The sequence below is a fragment of the Natrix helvetica genome (genome assembly GCF_964273705.1).
Source record: "Natrix helvetica genome assembly, chromosome: 11".
In the NCBI taxonomy this organism is placed as follows: Eukaryota; Metazoa; Chordata; class Lepidosauria; order Squamata; family Natricidae; genus Natrix; species Natrix helvetica.
In genome coordinates, this window is record NC_138562.1 from 11729317 (window position 1) to 11751719 (window position 22403).

Consider the following 22403-nt stretch of genomic DNA (forward strand, 5'->3'; position numbering starts at 1 on the left):
CTGAACCACAACTTTCAGCATCCCTTATTAGAGCCACCTCTGTTGGGGCTGCTAAAAGTTGTAATTTATCCAAAGGCCACAGGTTCAAGTCTCTCCTTGCTAGCCTCTGCAAACGCATTTTAATTTTTAAATAACTTTTTATTGCGCTCAGAGTGCATTTACAAAAATGCACTTTCCTTCCCCTCATTCATTATTCTCCAAAGCACAATGCTTGGGAACTAACCAAAGAGAGAAGCAACCTGGAATTAAGGAGAAACTTCCTAACAGTGAGGACAATTAACCAGTGGAACTGCTTGCCTCCAGAAATCATGGGCGCTCCATCACTGGATGTTTTTAAGAAGAAACTGGCAGTTACTTGTCTGAAATGGCATAAGGTTCTCCTACTTGAGCAGGGGGGTGGACTAGAAGACCTCCAAGATACCTTTCAACTCTTCCCTACTCTACTCTACTCTATTCTGCACTATGCATTCTTCTATTCTATTCTATCCTTTCCATTTCATTCTCTATTCTACTCTATTCTCTATTCCATTCCACTCCGTCCCATTCTATTCCTATTTCTTATTCTATTCTAATCCTATTTCCTATTCTATTCTATGCCCATTTCTTATTCTATTCCTATTTCTTATTCTATTCTATTCCCATTTCTTATTCTATTCTAATTCTATTTCCTATTCTATTCCCATTTCTTATTCTATTCTGTTCTCACATCTGTGCATTAAACTTGGCTTGGCTACAAATGGGATATCCAACGGAGGCCAGCAGTTTTCACACGCACGGAGCGCGTGGGAGCCCCGCGGGAAACTCCACGCGCTCCTTGCCAAACGCCTCTTTCCCAGCCCATCGGACCAGCCAGCCCGGCGCGCAGGCGCACTAAAACCCACGACTCGCGGCGGGCTTGAGCGCCTAGGGGAGGTTGCGCTGGAGCGCGCTGGCTCTTTCACGCTCCACCCCTCGCCTCCCTCCTTGCAGCCAATCACCTTCCTTCCCCGGTCCCGCCTATGCAAATGACGGCGGGACGTTTAGCCAATCGGGCCGAGGAGGAGAAAGAGCCGAGGGAGTAGCCGCGGCAACAACAGAGGCGGCTTGGTCTGCGCGTGCGCGAGGCGGCGGCGGCGGCGGCGGCAGCAGGTGAGCGCGGGCTCCGAAGGTCGCTCGGCTCCCCTCAGGCGGGGCGTCGGGCCTGGTTCCATCCCCTCCCCCTCAAGCTCCCGGGCCGGGTCCTCCCCTCCATCCTCGGCCTCCATCCTTCTCGGTAGGACGGCTTCGCTTCCTTGAAAGGGTCCTGGCCTGGCCGGGCAGGTGAAGAGACCCCCCCACCCCGCGTGGCTCGGAGGGCCCCATGGCAGCTGCCTCTCCCCCACCTTCTCTTTTGGCTTATTTGGGTGAATTCGTCTTCTGTCTATGTAGGGTGGGAGGGCGGGTGGGTGGTCTTTATTGGTCGGGGAGGGGGAGCTAGGTGGTCTCTGGGCTGCTTTCTTTGCAGGCGTTTCATTACCCAGCTAGGGAACCTCATCAGTGCTGGAGGAGAAGGGGTTTGAGGAGGAGGAGGAAGACGACTGCAGTGTATTCTGTGCTCTCTTGAGATCAGTGGATTTCTAGATGATCTTTCATTAACAAACTAGGTAACTTCATCAGTGCTGGAGGAGGAGGACGAAGACGACTATAGGGTTTTTGGTGCTTTTCTGGCAGGCGTTTCATTAACAAACTAGGTAACTTCATCAGTGCTGGAGGAGGAGGACGAAGACGACTATAGGGTTTTTGGTGCTTTTCTGGCAGGCGTTTCATTACCCAGCTAGGGAACTTCATCAGTGCTGGAGGAGAGGGGATTGGAGGAGGAGGAGGAGAACTGTGGGGTCCTTGGTGCTCTCTGAGCTTAGTGGATTTCTTGGAGATGTTTTATTACCCAACTAAGTAACCTCATCAGTGCTGGAGGAGGACGAAGACAACTGTGGGGTCCTTGGTGTTTTCTAGGCTTGGTTGCTTTCTTGCAGTCGTTTCATTACCCAGCTAGGGAACCTCATCAGTGCTAGGAGGGAGAGGAAGAAGAAGAGGAGGAGGACAATGACTATGGGCTCCTTAGATTATGGGGACCATAATCAAGCTCAGAAAACACCAAGGATCCTATAGTCATCGTCATTCTCCTCCTCCAGCACTGATGAGGTCACCTAGGTTAGGTGTCTTATTATTAGTTAATTATGTAGACTGGGCAATAAAAGGTTTGCAAGAAAATCACCAAGCTTAGAGAGCACCAAGGGTCATATTGTCCTTCTCCTCCAGCCCCCTCTCCTCCAGCACTGATGAGGTCACCTACTTGGGTAATGAAACATGTAGAAGAAATCCACCTAGGTCGGAGAGCGCCCACAGTTCAAATCCTGAGCTACAAAAATTCTCCTTTCAGAGACAGGGGCTTTGCTAAAACTCACCTCCTCTCTAGGCAGTAATGTGGTTCGTAGCTCTTTCGTTTCTGCCCAAGAGCATCTTCCCCTCTTTTTCATTAATTTAGGGCAATCTCCTTCCCGGGTTCGTTTTCTGGGAACTCCTCTCCTGCCCTCCTCTTTCCCTGCGAAAGCCTTCTTCAGATAGGAGTGGGGTTCAGAAATAGATGAGCCTGCACCTGTTTGGTTGGGATTGCGTGGTCCTCCCTTCTTAAAACTCCCCAAAGGACAGCATCGTTCCTCTTTCCTTCTCCATTCACCGATTTCTCTTGAGAAGACCTTTTGTCCTACTTGGGGGTGTTTAAGAGGGAGCTCTCTCTGGGCAGATTGTCTTGATGTTCTCCTTTTTCTCGTTGCAACATCTAACTTTTTTCCTTTGAGATCTGGCCACCGTTTCCCCTAATTGCAGGAGGAAGGTGTCTATGTAGCAGCTTCTGGTAATAAGATAGTCTCACCCCCGCCCCACTTTTCTCCCTGTTGCGATGGCACTGCATATATCCTTTTCTTCCTCAGCTCCATGCAGTTCCCGATGACTTGGGCTGTGAGGTCATACAGTGAGACCAGGGAGGTTCTGTCGCTGTGGTTGTCTTTGACAGATGTGCTGGTAAGAATTTACTCTTTGGAACGGGTGAAGGTAACAGAGGCTAGAATGCTGCCTTTTCAGTTGCTGTTACATTTGTTGTGGGCAGGTTCTGTTGGATTGCAGCAGTCTGCTTGAAATAGGATCAGAAATTGTGAAATGCAATAGTATTTTTCATTGTATTTTTTTTAGTTGGCCTTTTAAATTGATTTAACAAAAGGGGACTGCTTTATAAAACTTGGGCTGGGCAATGTAAATTGTGTTGTGTAGCATTAGACCCATATATAGTTTTTGTCTTGATGTGAAAATGAGATCTATGAGTTGCCTTTGAAAATACGTGGCAATAAGAGAGCTTAGCATATCTGGTGAAAGATGCTACAGTTTCATTCTCAGCAATTTTCTTTTTTTTAGACAAACCCATTCCTTACAACGTTGTTATTTTCCTGTGGATGGATGCATATTATCTGACTCAGATTATAGGGTTACTATACTTTTTTTTCCAACTCATTAAGAGCACATAAAACTCTCATGACAGTATCATTTAGTGACTAGGAATTAGATTAGAAAGATTATTGGAAGGATACTTCCTCCTCTTTTGGTCTTTGAACCAAAATTATTCAACATTATTTCTTACATTGCTGCTTACTTTATATATATACCATATTATGAGGGGATGGACTCCCCCCTCCCCCATTTTGCCTTGTAAATGGGGCACACACTGACATTATATTTTGATTTTGACTGCAGGAGATGCTTAGGAATTTAAAAATTGGTTTTGTTTTGCAAGACTTGAAAACTTGAACACAGGAATAATTTTAAATTACCAACAATATTATTTGTATTAAGTCCTACTTAGAATAGAAATGATAGAAATAGGTACCTGTGTTATTGTTTTTTTGTTTTTGTTTGTTTTTCCTCATTTTTGATGCACAGCATTTAAAGTGGGATAATAAAGTATTGATAGTGGCCTTGTTTCTATCATTCTATGTATTTGCTTTATAATTAAGCAAGAAAAAAGACACTACATGTTCTCTCTCCAGTGTCACTATTCTCTAAATGAGCATTGAGCTATAGTGAAGTCTAAAATATTATATGTTAAAGATACTTTCCCAAACTGATATATGTATTATTTATTTTATAATAATGTATAGGCTGCCTAATTCCTCAGACTATGCAAAATATTTAGTTTCTAGCTTTAAGCACTAAACTGCTGTCGGTCCCGGATTTCATTTGATTTCTTATCAAAGCTTGAAGAAATGTGATTGAGTAAATGGTGGGCGTGAGCCACATTTTTACAGTCTGTGTTTAATGAGTGAAATGCTCGGTTTTTCTTCCTTCAATATTTAATCTTTCAAAATGATAGTGTTACAAACTGCCGCCATATGGAACTGCGGTAATATGTTTTATCTTTCAGATCTTTAATGTCTGAATCTTTCTTTTTGCATAGACTTTGGCAACACTTTTCTTTGAGTTTCCTTTAGATCCGTAATATTTAAGGAGGCAGAGTTGGGTATATTGTTTACTAAATGACTTTGCCAAACAAAAGCTTCTGTTGAAAGTGCTTCTATGTGGGCAGATCTGGTTGGATTTGGGAAGATTATTTACTTTACAAGTTCTCATTATAAATGTCAACTTACATAGTAGGTGCAGATTAGCCATGTATCTCATAGCAGTCATTCCAGTTACTGCTTGAACCGAAGAAGCGTTGACCATATCAAGATAGCCAGTGTAAATAAAACATAGTATTCCTGCATAGGTGGCTCAGTGGCTAAGACGCTGAGCATGTCGATCAGAAAGTCAGTTTGGTGGTTCAAATCCCAAGCGCCGCATAACAGAGTGAGCTCCCGTTACTTGTCCCAGCTTCTGCCAATCTAGCAGTTTGAAAGCATATAAAAATGCAAGTAGAAAAATAGGAACCACCTTTGGTGGGAAGGTAACAGTGTTCTGTTCACCTTTGGCATTTAGTCATGCCGACTACATGACCACGGAGACTTCTTCGGACAGCGCTGGCTCTTAGGCTTTGAAACGGAGATGAGCACCGCCCCCTAGAGTTGGGAACGACTAGCACATACGTGCGAGGGGAACCTTTACCTTATTCCTGCAGATAAATTGCTTTCAGATTCATTAAAGCATTCTTGCTGTGTCATCACACCGGATACATTTAATTAATAGGAAAGCCTAATAGTTTATGTGTGTTCACTGTTTCTTTAATATCCACCTTCTGCGGTATCTCTTTCTAGCAAAATTCCTCAGGGGGTCCATGAAGATGGTCGTTCCTGGGAGCACCAGTGTAATTCAGCCGGACCATAGCCTTGGGACGGAATTGAGCCGAAGCTTAACAGAGAACTCAGTGATGGGTCCTGATGCAGAATCAATGGCTGATCAGGTGGGCCCTGAGCTGGAAGAAGTGAGGAAATTGCAAGAGCTTGTGAGGAGGCTTGAGCTCCAGAACCAGCAGCTGAGAACTAGAAGCTTGCGAAGTGCGCCGGAGGCCAAAATGCTGAGCCAAGCTGATGCTGGAGTGGATAATTGCAATTCCCGGCTCAACGGCATGGAAATGAATAATAGCATCAACGTACTAATGGATAAGCAGGAATTGCAAATCGTGGCAGACCTGCATTCGGCCCTGAGTAAAATAAGGTCAGAAGCAGAGGAAAGCGGTAAGTTCTTTAAAAAGGAGGCAGAGGGGAGCACAATGAAGCACGGTTGTGAAAACATTTCTGACCAAGGGCCCTCCGGCGCAAAGTTTGTGAGCAGTACCCAGATGCAGAACAGCGATGCTGCTAACCCAAACAACGTCCCTGGTTGGGATTGCAACCCCACGGTTTTGCTAGAAGATTTCACCACCTGTGTTGAGCCAGTGCTGCAAATGAAGGAAGCCAACACAAACGCGGAAGGTCCCTTGGATGAAACGGCTCTGGATGAAGTGGAATTACTGGAGTTAGAGAACGGCAGCGATGAAGAGGACAGCTGGTATGTACTGTATGAGATTGCATATTGTAGCTCTAAAGGATTCATGATAATAAGAGCGAATAAAGCTACAATCATATTTTCCAGAGCATATTATTATTCTGTTTCTCTTCAGTCCACTGGCCCTCAAAAACATCAGTGAGCGCAGCAGTGTGACAGGAAAATGGGCAGTGTGAAAGAAAAGAGATTTAATTGTGAAAATGCCTCTGGTCTAAAAGGTTTTAAGAGAAACAGAAAGGAAAACAGGTGTGGGAAAACCAGGAAGGCTGTATTTCTAATTAAGATTGCCGCTTTTCTCATAGGAGATTGCCAAATGGAATGAAGACTCTTGGCAAATATAGTTCCTTAAAGTATTTCTATTAGTATCACAGGTATTTGCATAGTAGTTGATCTGTACACATAGCAAAATGTAAGATGTAAAGGTCACCTTAAGCAACAATTCCTTAAGTAACCATTCATTAAGCTCATTATTGAAGAAATAATTGGATTAGATGAAAGGGAGGACTGGATTATTGGATTCACCCCCCCCCCCTTCCCCAGGCAGTGGAAGATGCTTGTTAGACGTAGGAAGGGGGCTATACTTGAAAAAGGGGCTGAAGACTTTTTTTAAAAAAATGAATAAGTTCTGCTATATGGATTCAAAGTTATAATTAACTCCTATGAGATAATTCAGAGGATAAGTTGCTAGGCCAATTTTTGTTAAAATCGCAAGTATTTCTCTAAGTGCATCTCGAAAAACATTAGTAGATAAAAGTAGATACTGCATTGCTACTACCCAATCCTGGTTTCTTTTACACAAACATTAAAATGTTTCTACCATTGATGGTTATTTCCTTAACCAATATGTATGTATGTATGTATGTATGTATGTATGTATGTATGTATGTATGTATGTATGTATGTATGTATATATGTATGTATATATGTATGTATATATGTATGTATATATGTTGTATTTGTACTGATAAATAAATAAAGGGAGACTAGTATAGATCTATTTCGAGCTAATTAGCTCTCATCAGCTAGCTATACCCTTACTGGGATTTGAACCTGGGCTGTATTATATCTTAGGCAGGAGTCTTAGCCACTAAGCCACAGGCTCTCCTCCTTATCAGTTGAGCCAGGGAAATAGGTATGTATTTGTGTTACAACCCCTGGTATGCCCAAATATGGGAGGAAGGTCACTACTCCCTTTTTCTGTCCTTCGGCTCATCACAGAAGACCATGCAGGCAGAAAACCATATTTTTATTTTTAATGTTGCCTTTTTATATGTATGTGTATGTGTGTATATATATATATATATATATATGTGTGTGTGTGTGTGTGTGTGTGTGTGTGTTTTATTTTTAATGTTGCCTTTTTATATGTATGTGTATATATATGTGTGTGTGTGTGTGTGTGTGTGTGTGTGTATGTATATATGGCTCAATTGTGGTCGTAAATGGAGGACTACCTGTTTGTTCGAAAAGGAAACAGACTTATGAGAAAGTACAGTAGGATAGATAATTTCATTATCGGATGAATGATGAATGATAAAATTTGGATCCATCTTAAAAATGGAAGTAATTTTGTCTGACCCCCAAATAGTTAAGAAAGAGGAAGACTTCTTATATTACTTCCTTTGCTGTAATATTTGTTGATAAAATACTAATGGAAGCAAAGAACTACTGAAAGAGTTGCTGCAAGCAAGCTGTCAAGTTAAACTTTTTACCTTTCCGCTTAAGGCTGTATGTTTCTCCAAGAAAACCACCAACAGATAAAAAGGAATCTCCCCTGAAGTGGTGTAGACAGGTGTTGGATCACCCTAGTCCTGAAACTGAGGCAGCTTGCCGTACCCTCCTCACCAGACTCGATCAAGGTAGGCCTATGTTTTGTCTTGAAAGAGGCCTTAAATGATCACCGAGGAAGCTAATAGGATTGATTTGTTACTATCGCACTTTTAAAGAACTCGGAATAATGGAGATAATGGAGAAGACTCGAGAAAAATGAATTGGATCATAAGATCAGCAATAACACTGATTGCATTTGCTTGATACAGATCAAACCCAGTTAAATTAAGCTGAGTGCAGGGGTGTCAAACTTAATTTCATTGAGGGCCACATCAGGGTTGTGTATGACCTGGGGGGGGAGGCAGCGTCACTTGCGTTGGGTGCCTGTGGTGGCCCGAGCACTCTGCCAGCGAAAACGGGCTCCTGAGCTCAGTTTTCAGCTGTGACGGCCTCCTGCCAACCCTCTGCCAGCAAAAATGTAACTTTGGCAGAGGCACCACAAGCCAGTCCTTTGCTATCTCCAGGTCGGCCCCGAGGGCCAAATCTAAGCACCCCACGGGCCAGATCTGGACCCCAGGCCTTGAGTTCGACACCCATGGCCTAGTGCTTATGTGGAGTATCAGTGAGCTAATCACAATAATGATTATTTGATTTATATCCTGCCTGTATTTTGTACAACTCAAAATAGCCTATATCAGTGATGGCGAACCTTAATATTATAGTAAATAGTATAGAATGGTTTTAGAGAGATTTTTGCATGAAAAGTTGATTTTATCATCTGGCATCATATTACATTCCCAGGGAAACAGAAAAATTGTATAACATTCTGCTAGTTAAATACTGTTGTTGTTTTTTGAAGTGTGTTAAGTTGAACTCTGTAACAACTTAAACACATTAGCAAGTTTCTCCACAAATTAAACAAACTTGTCAACCACTCCTAGAATATGAGGACAATGTAGATCAGAATAAACTGATTGTTTTTCATAAATAATGCCGCTCCTTTTTGAATTTTCAGTATTGTTTTAAATCTCAACTCCTAGGTAATTATGGGAAATCTTTATTTGCTTTTATTAGTTCTATGCCAAGTTTTTGGCGGGGTTCTTGATACTACAATTCTACAGTTCCATCATACTTAGCCAGAAAGAAGCATTTTGAGAAATGGACCCAGAACAGTTTTCCCACTAGATAATATTTTCATTAGACCATCCTACCTGTATCTGTCCTTGATAACTCCAGAAACTTGATTCATGTTGAAATTCTTTGACATATAATATTAGTATCTTGTAAGATTGTCCAGCTGGGAAACTTACACCTTAATGTACATCCACATTCCAGGATAAGAGATGGCAAGCTATGCATTTCTTCATTGGAGAGAAATGCCATTATACTGGATACCTTCTCATCTAGCCTGTTATTTGGGAAGCTGTAGAGAAGAAGCTCATCTTTCAGAGTTCCCTTTAGCACTTCAAACCGACTCAAGTGTGTCCAAGGTGGACATTGTAAAATTCACACCACAGCATATATCAGTCTGACACCTGGATGCTAAGACAGGATAGTCCACGAAGAACTAAGGATTGTCTTCATTTGTTTTAATTCCAGAGATTAATCTGTCAGCCATATTTGGAAATTGAATTTATTGGTTTGTATCATGACTCAGGGGGTGAGTGTGTCTGGCATGTAACGCATGCAGATGTGGTTTGACATTCTCTCTCTCTCTCCTCCTCTGAGTTTCTGTGTTTAACGTAGTAACAATTTGTGGCTTTTTTTGTATCTTTAGCCAGTAGGTGGAAATCCCTGTATTGCAGTCCATTGGCGTCTCCAAGTGTGCATAACTTGAATGCAGACACAGGGTCCTGTAGCAATGCACTAAACTCTCCTGGGCACTACAAATCAACTAACAAACCACTACTAACTTGCGGTAGCTCAGGTATGGCATGGCATCTGGGATACGTTTTTAGAGGAGTGGAGGTGGGAAATGCATCCCGAGAGATGTGCCTGGTTTGCTTTATTCAGTTTAACATGATGGTCTAAGCCAGGGGTGTCAAACGCAAGGCGATGTGGTTGGATCGGGCCTGCCGGGTGGCTTGGAAAATGTAAGGGGCCACCCTGCGTCACTTCGGCCTGGTCTACCCAATGCGAAGAGCAAACATCAGCAGTTTGGGGAGTGGTGTCAAGCTGGCCACACCCACCCAGTTGCTTCCCCCCCCCCCGCCCAGAGATCAACCACAGCTCTGATGCAACCCTCAATGAAATTGAGTTTGACACCCCTGATTTAAGGACTTCTTCAGCTAATGCTTCCAGAAATCTTATGTAAATCTTGCTTCTTTGTGCTAATTTGATTTCCCCCCCCAAAAGGTCTATTCTTTTTGTGATCAAGGACCACTGTCTGGCCCATCTCCTTCAGGCCCAGGGCATTTGATTATCCCTTAGGAAAATGGGCGCTCCTCTTTAGCATGGCATTCTTGTGTTGCTTTATGTGTGTGAAAATGTTTTAACTTGCATGTATATACCCTCCCCCACGGTTGGTGAGAATTGGCTTATACAGGTGGTCCTCAACTTATGACCTCAATTGAGGTCATTTTTGTCGTTAAGCAAAACATTTAAGTTTTGCTCCATTTTACGACCTTTCTTGCCCCCGTTTTCAAGTGAATCCCTGCCGTTGCTAAGTTAGTAATGCAGTTGTTAACTCAATCTGGTCGTTCCATTGACTTGGCTTGTCAAAAGGTTGCAAAAGGGGATCACATGACCCCAGAATACTGCAACCGTCATAAATATGAGTCAGTTGCCAAGCGTCTGGATTTTAATCACTTGAACATGGGGATGCGGCAACAGTCGTAAATCTGAAAAATGATAAGTTACTTTTTTTCCGTGCCATTGTAACTTCGAACGGTCACTAAATTGACTGTTGTAAGTCAAGGACTACCTGTAGCCCTAAGTCTATAATAAATAGACCTACATATTTCTTGTCTGCTTTGCCTGAAGTTTTCCCAAAGTTGAAATGACCAGTTTGTTTTGGAGACGGTAACTGAAACAGCTTGCAAAGCTCACCTAGTTCCCATTGCTGTACAAAGAGTTAATTTGCATTTAGAACCGGCATTTAAAAGCCAATCGCTTTATTGCATGCTTGATTTTTTTAAAAAATAAGGACAAATGAAACACCACGAGGCCATTTTCTAAATATTTCTTGGACATTTGGGATGGAGAAGAGAAAACCGATTCAGACTAAATTACTGACATCTTACATTCTATAATAAAAGACAATACTGAATTGCCTTTTTCAAGTGGAGGCTATAACACTAACTTGTTGTACATGATTATTTTTGTCTTTTTATTACTGGAATGCCTAGTGACCCTTTCCTCTTTCCTTTCAGTCACAGAAACTGTGCCCAGTTTATCTGGTTTGCTGCCAATTCAATGTTTTCACTTCCCTAAAGAAACATCAAAGAGCAATACAGAAATTACATTCTAAATGTTTTTTTAAAAAATTTAGATTGAATTATGTAACCAATAATCCTTTCAGAGCAGTGAGTGAACCTAAAAATACAATTTATTTTCATATTTAGTGCATTAATGAATTATAATATACTATCTTCAAACTGCAACTAATGAGGAAATCTACATGTAGTGACTGCCTACATACCAGGCAGCTTTTAATTGGATGCACTTGCTTGCTCTGCAAGTCTTAAAATTTGGCAGACCTTTATCCTGATTTTGATCTCCGTCATGTGAAAATTCATTTTTTTTGCTGAACTGGAAATTCTCCTTCCACTTGATGGAGCCGCCAATGACATTAATCAATTAGGAAACGGGAAAAAAGAAATCCTTACAGCCCTTGCTCTCATATCCCATATTTTGCTGATACTGTATAGTAGGGGTGTCAAACTCGATTTCATTGAGGGCCGCATCAAGGTTGTGTTTGATGGGCGTGTGTGGCGTGGCCAGGGGGGCATGGCCAGCTTGACGTCACTCATGTCAGGGGCGCCTGTACTGCCCTGAGTGCTCTGCCAGCGAAAACGGGCTCCCAATCTCTGTTTTCGGGTGTGGCCCTCCCGAACTTTGTTTTCACTGGCAGAGACTTCCAGGAAGCCATCCCACCCAAAAACAGAGATTGGGATCCCGTTTTCTCTGGCAGAATCACCGCGGGCTGGTCCTTTACTGTTTCCAGGGCGGCCCCGCGAGTGAGATCTAAACATCCCATGGGCTAGATGCGGCCCTTGGGCCTTGAATTTGACACCCTTGCTGTATAGTAATGCAATAGTGGTGAATATCTGTATAACAATATATAGCCAAGATATTTAATGGTATACAGCAAAGCTGGCTGGGGAATTCTGGGAGCTGAAGTCCACAAGTCTTAACGTTGCCAAGGTTGAGAAACATTTCTGTACAGAGTTTTTTTTTACCTAGACAGGTTGCTGTTCTAGTTTGCTTCTGTTATTTATACAATTAGCAGTTGTTCGTATGACTTCAATAAATCAGTAGCAGCAATTGGACAGGATGAACTCTATAGACAGACTGGGGCTGCCGCGTGGCAGTTTTAAGTCTTTGATCTTGATTATCTTCTGGATCATTACCTTTCCACATGGTGATTTGTTTTGGGAGGGAAGCTCCCAATGAAAGGAACAAGAATTTTATTTCTCCAATGAATATTAAGTGCACAGGGTGGATAAAAATATATGATTTTTAATTTTTTTTTAAAAAAAATCGGATTTTTAAAATTTAAATCGGATTTTTTTTTATTTTTATCAAATTTATTTTGACAAATGGAGCTTAGTTATCTAGCATGAGGCTATATATACTGCAATATTGGGATTATCAGTAAGTCAACAGCAGGTCAGAGGAAGAGCTGATGCCAGACAGAGATTACAGTTGCTCTTTAAAAATTATGATTTAAATCGAGTTGCTTTAAATCAAGCCTTTTTACTAGTGATTTAAATTGACTTGATTTAAATCAAATCCACCCTGTAAGTGCAGAGCCCTCGCTCTAGATTGGAATGGCAGTAAGGTCTGTTTTAATTTCCGTACCTAAGTTTTGATCTGCTCCCCTTGTTCCCTCTGAATTGACTTTTGAAAGCCATCAAAACTGTTGCTAACTCTGAGAATGGTAATCTCTCTTGTTTGATCCTACCCTGCTTTAGTAATTTTAATTGCTTTCTGAGTAACCAACATGACAGTGCTGCTTAGGAGGGAATTAAGATTCCTGTGGCTAGTCATGAATGCTTATCCTGCTTAAATACACACGAATCTTACCATGTAATTAGCTGAGTTTCTTGTTTAATAACTAAGCGACTGCTGCTTTCAACATGTCCAGGGCTTTGCAAATAAGTAGCCTGCTTGTCTAACAATAAGATTCTGCTCTGGCCAATCAAGCAAACAATGTCCCCCCCACCCCACTATTTATGTCAAAATGATCTATAAAATATATTGAGGAGAGGGCTAGAAACAATCAATTGTGAACTAGTAACATGTTTGCAGTACAACGTGGTGGCTAAAATGTCTGGTTCTCTTGTCTTGCCTATTTTTTAAAAAATACCTTTTCTCTGAAATATTCAAACCAAAACCGGAATATATTTTGCAGCAGTCTTGGGCATGATCTTAAATTCACACAGAATTTGAAAATATTAATTTTCAAAAATCCTCAACCAGCTGCAGCAGAAAGTGGAGAGTCATCTAGACTGATATAATCTAAGAAGCTCTTGAAACATGAAGAACCGATGATCCGGTAAAGCCAACCCATGTTAATATTGGCATGTGTGCTCTTCTTTAGTAGAGGATGGTGACTCATATCTTCAGCCGCATGCTGTTAGGAAAACCCTTCACTCATAGTATAAAAACTAAAATTACTTTGTAGCTAATAAACTAAGTTGACTTTGCATTCACAAACACAAAATAGTTTTGTGTTTCTGGTGCTGGAGGAAATGATGTAATTATGTTTGACCTACTTTTGATGACTCTCTGTGGCTCCATCCGAACTATTTTACAGGCCATAATCCTTTTCTTCCCCTGCACGTCACAGAAACAGAGTTGCCAAAGGTCTATAGGAGGCAGCTCGGAGTAATGCCCATTCATCTGGGACATTAGGATAGGTAAAGATTAACTGATTATTAACTGGTTTTAATAACAGAATTCTACAGTTAGAATTCTATATGGCAGGACAATTTCCCTCCTTATTGAATATTGAAAGAACTCTCTCACTTTGAAATCATTGCTGGTCAATCCTTACAATACATTTGTTTACCTTGTAAGTGTTTTTTTGACTACAAAACTGGGAAAAAATGTCTACTATGACAGTGCTTGTACAATTGTATATTTTAAAATTGTATCTGTAGCGTTTTCACCCTCACCCTCCTTTTCCTTCTCCCCCACCTCTTTCCAAGGTTACTTGAACATGCATTCAGCTTTGAGCTCTCAGTCTTCTATCGATAGCGAACTTAGTACCTCCGACGACTCGATTTCAATGGGCTACAAACTGCAGGACTTGACTGATGTGCAGGTTATGGCCCGCCTCCAGGAAGAAAGTAGGTGAAAGCAATTGACGGCATTTCTGTCTCCATGTCATTTTTTACGGGAGGATTTTTTTTTTCTTAGAAACAAATACAAAATATTATTTTTCCACTTAGTGAATTTTCTCTCATTCTAACAACCCAAGAGAACACATAGATCTTTTCTTAGGTGGGCAGTTGGGTGCCGCTATGAGTAAATAAGATGTCCCCATTTAATAACATGAAGAAACATGTATGTTGCTGCTTTGGCTTCTGTCTAGAAGCACCTGCTCTTGAACTCATTGCAGCTGCTTCTGAAGTGCATGTGTGTTCCAGCATAGCTTAACAATCTTTGGGGAAAATTGCAATAGCACTTAGACTTATATACTGCTTCACAGTGCATTACAGCGCTCTCTAAGCGGTTTACAGAGTCAGCATATTGCCCCCAACAATCTGGAGAAGAAAAGAAAGTATTTTCTTCTCCAGATTAAGAAAGAAAGAAAGAAAGAAAGAAAGAAAGAAAGAAAGAAAGAAAGAAAGAAAGAAAGAAGAAAGAAAGAAAGAAAGAAAGAAAGAAAGAAAGAAAGAAAGAAAGAAAGAAAGAAAGAAAGAAAGAAAGAAAGAAGAAGGAAGGAAGGAAGGAAGAAAGGAAGAAAGAAAGAAAGAAAGAAAGAAAGAAAGAAAGAAAGAAAGAAGAAAGAAAGAAAGCCTTGCTTTTAGAGCAGGTTACATTAGACCAGTGTTTCTCAAACTTGGCGACTTTAAGTCCTGTGGACTTCAACTCCCAGAATTCCCCAGCCAGCATAGCTGGCTGGGGAATTCTGGGAGTTGAAGTCCACAGGACTTAAAGTCGCCAAGTTTGAGAAACACTGCATTAGACTATCTCATTATGGATCATTTAGCCTTAAAATTGCACCTTTGTTAAAGAACTACAGCATTGCACTATGTTTCTGATAAACTAAGGTCATTTATAGCTCGGTATATTGCATCAAACATTTGGTTTCTTACTCATAAACATGTGTAAAATGAGAAAGTTATAGAATGAAAAAGTTGATATGCTGATGTTTGCCTAAACGTCTGAGGGAAGCCCTGTGGATTTACAGCACACTGTCACCATCAAAACTCTCAGGATTGTTACTCTGCCCTAAAATGCAGATAATGGCTACGAGTGCTGAAATACACGTAAACTGCTTGTTCTGTGATTAATTGTGTCTGCAGATGTTAAAGCTAGATTGTAGCCCTCATTTTGGCGCCTTTAAAATGATTGCGGCAACGAGCAGAAAACGCTGCCGTTGCTTCGTGTGGGTTTCATTACCTTGGGTACACATCTGATGTGGCTGGTTTCATGTTTTGTGGGAAATATTAAAATATCATCACAGGTTTGCTAAAAGAGCCCCGTCAAGAAGTAACTTTCCTGAAGACAAACTAAATCTAATTTTAATTTTTGTAATTTTGTAAAAGTTCTTTTCCTTTTCATCGACAAGTTCAATCCATTTATGTTCATTGACAATAATTTTATTTCTTCTTCCATTGTTTCACGTATAAATGGGATTTTGTCATTCTAGTTGATCTTATTTCTTTCTCTTCCTTTGCCCTTGCTCGATCTCGTTCTGCTTTTTCTTTTTTCTCAGTTTCACTTTCTTCTTGTATATTTTCCCCTATTAGTTCCCCTTGTCTTTTATTATCTATTTCCTCTCTTCTCCCTCGTTCCTCACATGAACTGAAGTGACGATCATAGAATTCATGTGCTTTAACTATGGAATCCAGTCTGTATCTTTTTTCATTCCAGGCGACTAATATTTCCTCAGGAATCAACCACCTGAAATTTACATCCTACTTAATCAGTTCTCTTGTCAGGAATTGGTATTGCTAGAAGTAACCATGTCTTCTGTTGGCCATGGCCTTACTTCAGGTCTCCGCCAGGATTGTGCCTCCAGCTCGGCCTCCGTTTCCCGCCGCAGTTCCAGTGCCTCCTTACACTCCTTGCGCAGGGGCACCTACAGTGACCAGGATTTTGACACATACAGTTTGGAAGATGAGGACGATGACTGCTCTTTCTCCTATCACAGCAGCCACAGATACTCTCCATCCCCACTCAGCTCACCGCGATGCCAGTCTCCGTCCACAAACGCTGATTACGGGAGAGCCACAAATACCCGAATTCGCCCCCCGCGGAGGACAGTGCAAAGCCCAATGCAAGATAGACTAAAGTATTCTTCGAATGAAGGTGTGTGCTCCCGTTTCGGAATCTCGCTAGGTTTTGGAACCAGCAGGGTTAGAGTTAGGGTCTTATTCTCTTTTGGGCCCCAAAATAAGCACGGGGGCTTATTTTCTGGGGGTGTCTTAATTTTTTCCCCATGTACGGAAACTCATTTCTTCTCCTTGCTCGCAGTGGGGCAGGAGGCTGCGCAGTGTGTCAGTGCAAGGCAGAGGGGGTGGAGCTACCCTGCACACCCTGCACTGGCTCACCGAAGGCTCCCCATAGCCAGGCCACACATACCCCGACACCTGCCTCTCCTTGCGGCAGCGGTGTCTCCGTCCAGCAGCCCCGTCCAGCAGGACGTGTGCCTACCAGCCCACTTCTGCTTTCTCACAGCCACAATGGAGCAGGAGGCCGAACGTCACGCTGCTGCCGCGGTGGCAAGGCAGGAGAATGGAGCTGACCCACGGCCCTCGACTGGTTTACCTTGGGGAGATAAGACAATGAGGGGCACATGGGGAAGCGCCACCCCCCGTGGTACAGTGAGCAACCAGACAGAATGGGTGGGCGGCTGGCTGCACAGGCTCTTAAGTGGGGCTTATTACTTACTTCCGAGTCTTGTTTTCAGGGAAACAGGGTACCGTGTTTCCCGAAAATAAGACAGGATCTTATTTTCTTTTGACTCCCCCAAATTTTGCTTGGGCCTTATTATCGGGGGTGGGTGGGGGTGTTATTGGTTTGGGGTCGCTGGGTGGCTGCTCTCTTGTGAGCGGGTGCCTGAAGAGCCGGGCACAGCCTCAGGGGAAAACGGCTGTATTGCGTTGTCGCAGCAGCACAACAAAGCCGCCATGAGGTGACCACACTCATGAGCAGCAGCCCGGCAACCCCCCTTTCGAGCCGGGCAGAGCGCCACTCACCCACCCAGTAATATCCCAAAGACGCTAAGCCGCCTGGCGCTCTGCCCGGCTGGAAAGAGAGGTTGCGCGAGCACTTGTTCTGCCTCCAGCTTGCATGCCTCCCACCCTCACCATGCCCAGCTCTCCCTGCAGGGCCGGGCCAGAGTGCCGCCGCAGGGAAACAAGGTAGCAGCAGTTGGATTTTTCAGTTCCTGTTATGTTGTCATTCGCAGAGGAACTGCGTCACAGCATGCCTAACCTGGCTAGGACCGGTCTTCGATCTTTGGAGTCCGTAAGAAATAGCCGAAGCTTGGACTCAGATTTACAGATTCCCAGTAATCGACTCTCTAGAATCCATCAGGAATCTGTCAGTAAGTTGGCTGCTTCTTCTCCGAGTGTCCTATGACATTTCAGTCGGTGTGATGACCAATGTAGGAAAGATAGCATGTTGTTTGAGAGATCTTACAGGTTTTAATGAGGCTGCGTGTTCCCCGAAGTAACGGTTTTAAGTTTGGGAACCTTCTTTGTTTTTAGTTATTTCAATTCAGAATAAAGCTGGAACGGACCTTAGAGGTCTTCTGGTCCAACCCCCTGCCCTCCCATTTTAGACAAGCGGCTTTCACATTATGTACGACTTAATTGACACATTAATTGGCACATTGAGTACAATAAACACTAAGTACATCTTCCCTTTAAAAAAAAAAGGCATCTCAAACAAAAATCTTTTCCCGCCGATAGAATTAGAGCCTTTACACAGTGGCAATTAGCACCATTGCTTCCAAATCCCCTTTTTAGAAACACAGCTTTTAAATCTCGCACACGATTTGAAATAATGAGATCTCTTTTTTTAAAAAAAAAAGCACCCCAGAATTGCCTTTCACAACTTCATCTGGGAGATCAGCCTTCTTTGAAGAAATGTACCAGATCACAGTCATTCTTAGTGTAGAAGTCTCAGTTGGGTTATTCTAATGTGTTCTGCCTAGAGCTGCCTTTGAATATTACTCATAAATTTCAGCTGTCCAGAATACAGCAGCTTCGTTTGCTGTCGCACGAGTCGTATCGCTACGGGTTTTGCCAAATGAATTGGCTACTAATTTAATTCGCGGTGCCCAGCTAGCAGTTTGAAAGCAGGCAAACCTGCAAGTAGACAAATAGGTACCACTTCTGTGGGAAGGTGACAGCGCTCCGTGCCCCTCGGCCTAAAGTCATGCTGACCACACGACCACCGAAATGTCTTTGGACAAACACTGGCTCCCTCGGCTAACAAACGGCCCCTTAGAGCTGGACAAGACTGGACGGAGGAAACCTTTACGTTTTCATTTGTGGATTCAATTGACAATTTGACTTCTGTGCCTGGATCAGGTTGAGCCGTGTGAATTTGCCTGAAAACTTTTCTCTCCTTCTGATCCCTTTTGGATACGCTCCCCAAATTGACCCTCGTTTTATAATTATTAAAATCGTCTTTATTTCCTCTCCCTTCTGCTTTAAGGTCTGACTCCAAATAAGCTCCGCTACTCGTCCGGTGCTGGGCAGTCCCCGCTGACAGTCCGTCAGCCTGTGAAAGCAGGGCCCTGTGCTAACGCTCTCCTCCCCCCGCGGCAGCCAGTTAGATCGTCTGGATATGCTGGCCCGGCTGGCCGTGTCCGAAAGCTACAGTCTTCCACACTGAACCCAAGCGCTTCGAGTGGTGGCAGTTCAGTTTACCGGAGCAACAGCGTGGCCACAGGAGCAAAAAGCACTCTTCCTAAAAATAAAGCATCGGTTGCAGGAGCATCCACTCTGAAGAGCAAGTTGAGCCAGCCAGCCAAGAGGTGAGACTTAAAATCTCGTACAAAGGAGGTATAGGTAGTCCTGGACTTACAACAGTTCCTTTAGCGACGGTTTAAAGCTAGCTAGTTTACTTTATTGGTCATTGCACCTCGTGCAGCATAATTAAAGGCCACCTTCAGTGTACGTTATAAATATAAAAACACAACTCCTTCACATTCTATACAATTGAATTGAAAACCCCCTGATATTGCATTAATATTGCACTATACAGTAGAATTCAATGTGGTTACTGTCCTGTGATAGAAGCTGTTTTGCATCCTATTGTCCTTGTTTCTATTGCCCTGTACAGTCTGCCAGATGGTAATAGTTCAAAAAAAAAAAGGGTGCCCAGGATGAGATGGATCCTTAAGACTGTTTTGAACTTTCTTAAGGCACGGGGAGCTATAAAGCTCTTCCAAAGAGGGAAGAGGGCAACCCATGATCCTCTGGGCAATGATAGGAGCGCTGTTCTATCTGCCACTGTGCAATTGGCAAACCGTACACAGGGGCAGTAAGTTAAAATACTCTCTTTGGTGCAGCGGTAGAAGGTCAACAGCAGTTTTCCATTCGTTGTTTCCGGAGAAGCCTCAGGTAGTATAATCTCCGCTGGGCCCTTTTGACCAGGGCTGCAATGTGAGCTAACCCAGGTCAGGTCCTCGTTAGGACAGTTACAACGGCACTGAAAAAAGTGACTTGTGCCCATTTTTCACACTTGCGACCATTGCAACGCCTCCATGGCCATGTGATCCAAATTCAGGCGCTTGGCCACTGATTCATATTTATGACAGTTGTGGTGTCCCATGTGATCAGCTCTTGCGATCTTCTGATGAGCAAACTCAACGGGGAAGCCAGATTCACTTCCCAACGTTGGTAGCTTAAAAACTATAATGATTCGTTCAACAACTGTGGCAAGAAAAGTCATCAAACGGGGCAAGACTCACTTAACAAATGTCTCACTTAGCAACAGAAATGTTGAGCTCAATTGTGGTTGAAAGTCCAGGATTGCAGTCTAAATGCCTGGCTTTGCCAACAACATTAATCTCAAGTGCCTTTTCCGGGTCCCAGATTGCTAAGAAACGGAGCCAATTGACCACGTCAAGAGAAAGACGCCAGCTCAAAGCTGCAAAGATTTCCCTTAATTGTAAAGAATACCCCTTCCTCCTTCCCAGTTTCAGACTGGATCTAGGGAGAAGAGCACAGGGTTGCCCCGTGATGCATTTCGGAGGTGCAATTGAGAGTAGTGATCAACTTGACTTGCATCTATAAAACTGTAGGATTGCTCCTTTAAAAACTTTATAACCTCCTAGCAGAGCTGGGAGCAGAATCGGACAGTGAGGAGGTTGGGGAGGAACATGGGCCAGTCCTGGAGTCTGGGGAAGGCTCTGAGGAGGGCTCTGTGTCGGAGGCAGAGAGGGGGCCAGGGCCGTCTGACAGTTATCAGCTGCGTTCGGAGTCAGATATCAGTGAGGCAGATGAACAGCTGGAGCCTGTTCCCAGTGTGCGCATGCGCAGAGTTGCCAGACCAAGGGAACAGCTAAAGAACAAGGGTTGACTTGGGAATAAAGCCACAGGTGGACGATGAATGGCCCCTCCCAGAAGAAATAAAAGAGGAGCGACAGGGGAGTGGAGTTTACAGGAGACAATTAGTTCATTCCTGCATTCTTGCCAAGTATTGTGGCGTCTGAAAGATATCAGCCTGGCCACTCTCCAAGCACAATCAAGGTCAGTAATTGTGAGCTATCCTGAAAGACTGTGGGAGAGGAAAGACTTTGCTGTAGAGGAATTAACTGTAAATTAAATAAAGGGTTTATTGAGACAAGGACTCGGCTTCGTGCTGCTGGGGAAGCCTAGCTCAGAACACATAGTTTTATTCTGCAGCGCTCTAACAGACTGTGAGCCAAAACAAATAGCAAAAGATACTTGCTTTTTAAATAAATATTTTTTAAGACTAGGGTGTTAAGTCTCCTGTCTCCTGATTACTGTTTACTGAAGCATTGTGTAAGTAAAATGCTTGTCTGTACACCAACAGATATCCAAAGGCCAACATACCTGTGGACGACTCTTGGAAAGATGGATGTTATTGAACCAAACCAAAAAAAAAGGAAAACAATGACTTGTTTGTTGGGTTATGTAACTGGACAACAGCCCAGCTGGCTGGGCAGGAGGACATGCTTAAGGCCTCCCATTTCCTCCCCATTGCCACCACGCTTGACAAACTGGAATGATGAACTTGGGACGTTTGCTTCGTTTTGTCTTGACTCTGGACTTTGATGCCTGTTTTTTGTTCCTGCTACTCTTGTCTTACTGCTGAGCCTTGATTACGGTAGTTCTCGTACCTGAAGGTACAGGTGTGGCCCGAGGCACACATTTGAAGGTTCGTTCATGGTACACAACAAGGAAGAAGAGCATGGGATGGTGCTCCTGTGGCAATGAGACATTTTTGGGTCTGTGAGGGTTTTTGGGGTTTTTTTTCCCCCTCCCTTTGCAAAAGGCAGCTAGATAAGGTAAACATAATTAGAAATGACTGTTTCTTATGTCACTTGGTGTAAACTTAAAACTTTTCTAGGAAATTCAATTTTTTTTTTTACTTGTCCCGAACAGGTATCTTCACTACTTTTATTATTATTATAAAACTTGAAGAGGTTTTTTTTTATAAAAGAAACAATAGCTAGCGTATCATCTGTCACAGAAGAATGTCTTAAAAGCTTGGTTATCCCCGTTGTCTCCCAGACTGTTTATGTGCCGTTTGCCTGCAGGCTGGTAATGTGAGGTCTTATTTACCCATTAGCTCTCTTCCTTTTATCTTTTAGCTAGGCAGGTTTTTGGGTGGGTCGTCGCAACCCCTTTGCCGGCTGGAAAAAAAAATGCACTTGGAAGTGTTTCGTTCTCTCATGATCGTCACTTAATTCCTTGATACGAAAAATCTTACCTTTCTGCTTTTGTACAAGTCTTTTCTACTATCCAGGGTTTGGGGTTTTTTTTGGTGGGGGGTGGGAAGGGTTTGTTTTTGGATGAAGGAAGTTGTTTTTTCTAAATGAAATCTGCGGCTCCTGGAGTTTGCCAAATGCAAGAATACAATCATACCTGGGAATGTAAGCTGGCCCGTCCCGCCAACCCTACTTCTTGCCACCAATGTGACTTGATATTGTAGTTAATAAATGTGAAGGGGGCTAGTGCTATCTTGTCTTTAGTAGCAAAGTTTGCGTCCTGCTGCTTTCTTTACATCAGGGGTGTCCAAACTTGGCAACTTTAAGACTTGTGGAC

At 42.9% G+C, this 22403-nt stretch overlaps 1 protein-coding gene across 6 annotated transcripts; it reads left to right on the forward strand.

Annotated features, from left to right (window-relative positions):
• Positions 1 to 1109: 1109 nt before the first annotated feature.
• On the forward strand, positions 1110 to 22318 carry LOC309397779 (SLAIN motif-containing protein-like). Of its 6 annotated transcripts, none has more exons than XM_081964120.1 (10): positions 1110 to 1128; positions 2949 to 3039; positions 5256 to 5988; positions 7711 to 7844; positions 9533 to 9682; positions 14130 to 14270; positions 16147 to 16461; positions 17564 to 17701; positions 18820 to 19141; positions 21169 to 22318. In XM_081964120.1, the coding sequence occupies exons 3-10, from the start codon at positions 5276 to 5278 to the stop codon at positions 21221 to 21223; spliced, it is 1968 nt and encodes a 655-aa protein (XP_081820246.1). In that variant the 5' UTR covers positions 1110 to 1128; positions 2949 to 3039; positions 5256 to 5275; the 3' UTR covers positions 21224 to 22318. The 6 variants fall into 6 exon arrangements, with proteins under 6 accessions (XP_081820246.1, XP_081820244.1, XP_081820248.1 ...); XM_081964118.1 differs by having other exon boundaries at positions 1115 to 1252; XM_081964119.1 differs by lacking the exon at positions 1110 to 1128 and adding an exon at positions 1260 to 1299.
• Positions 22319 to 22403: the final 85 nt, after the last annotated feature.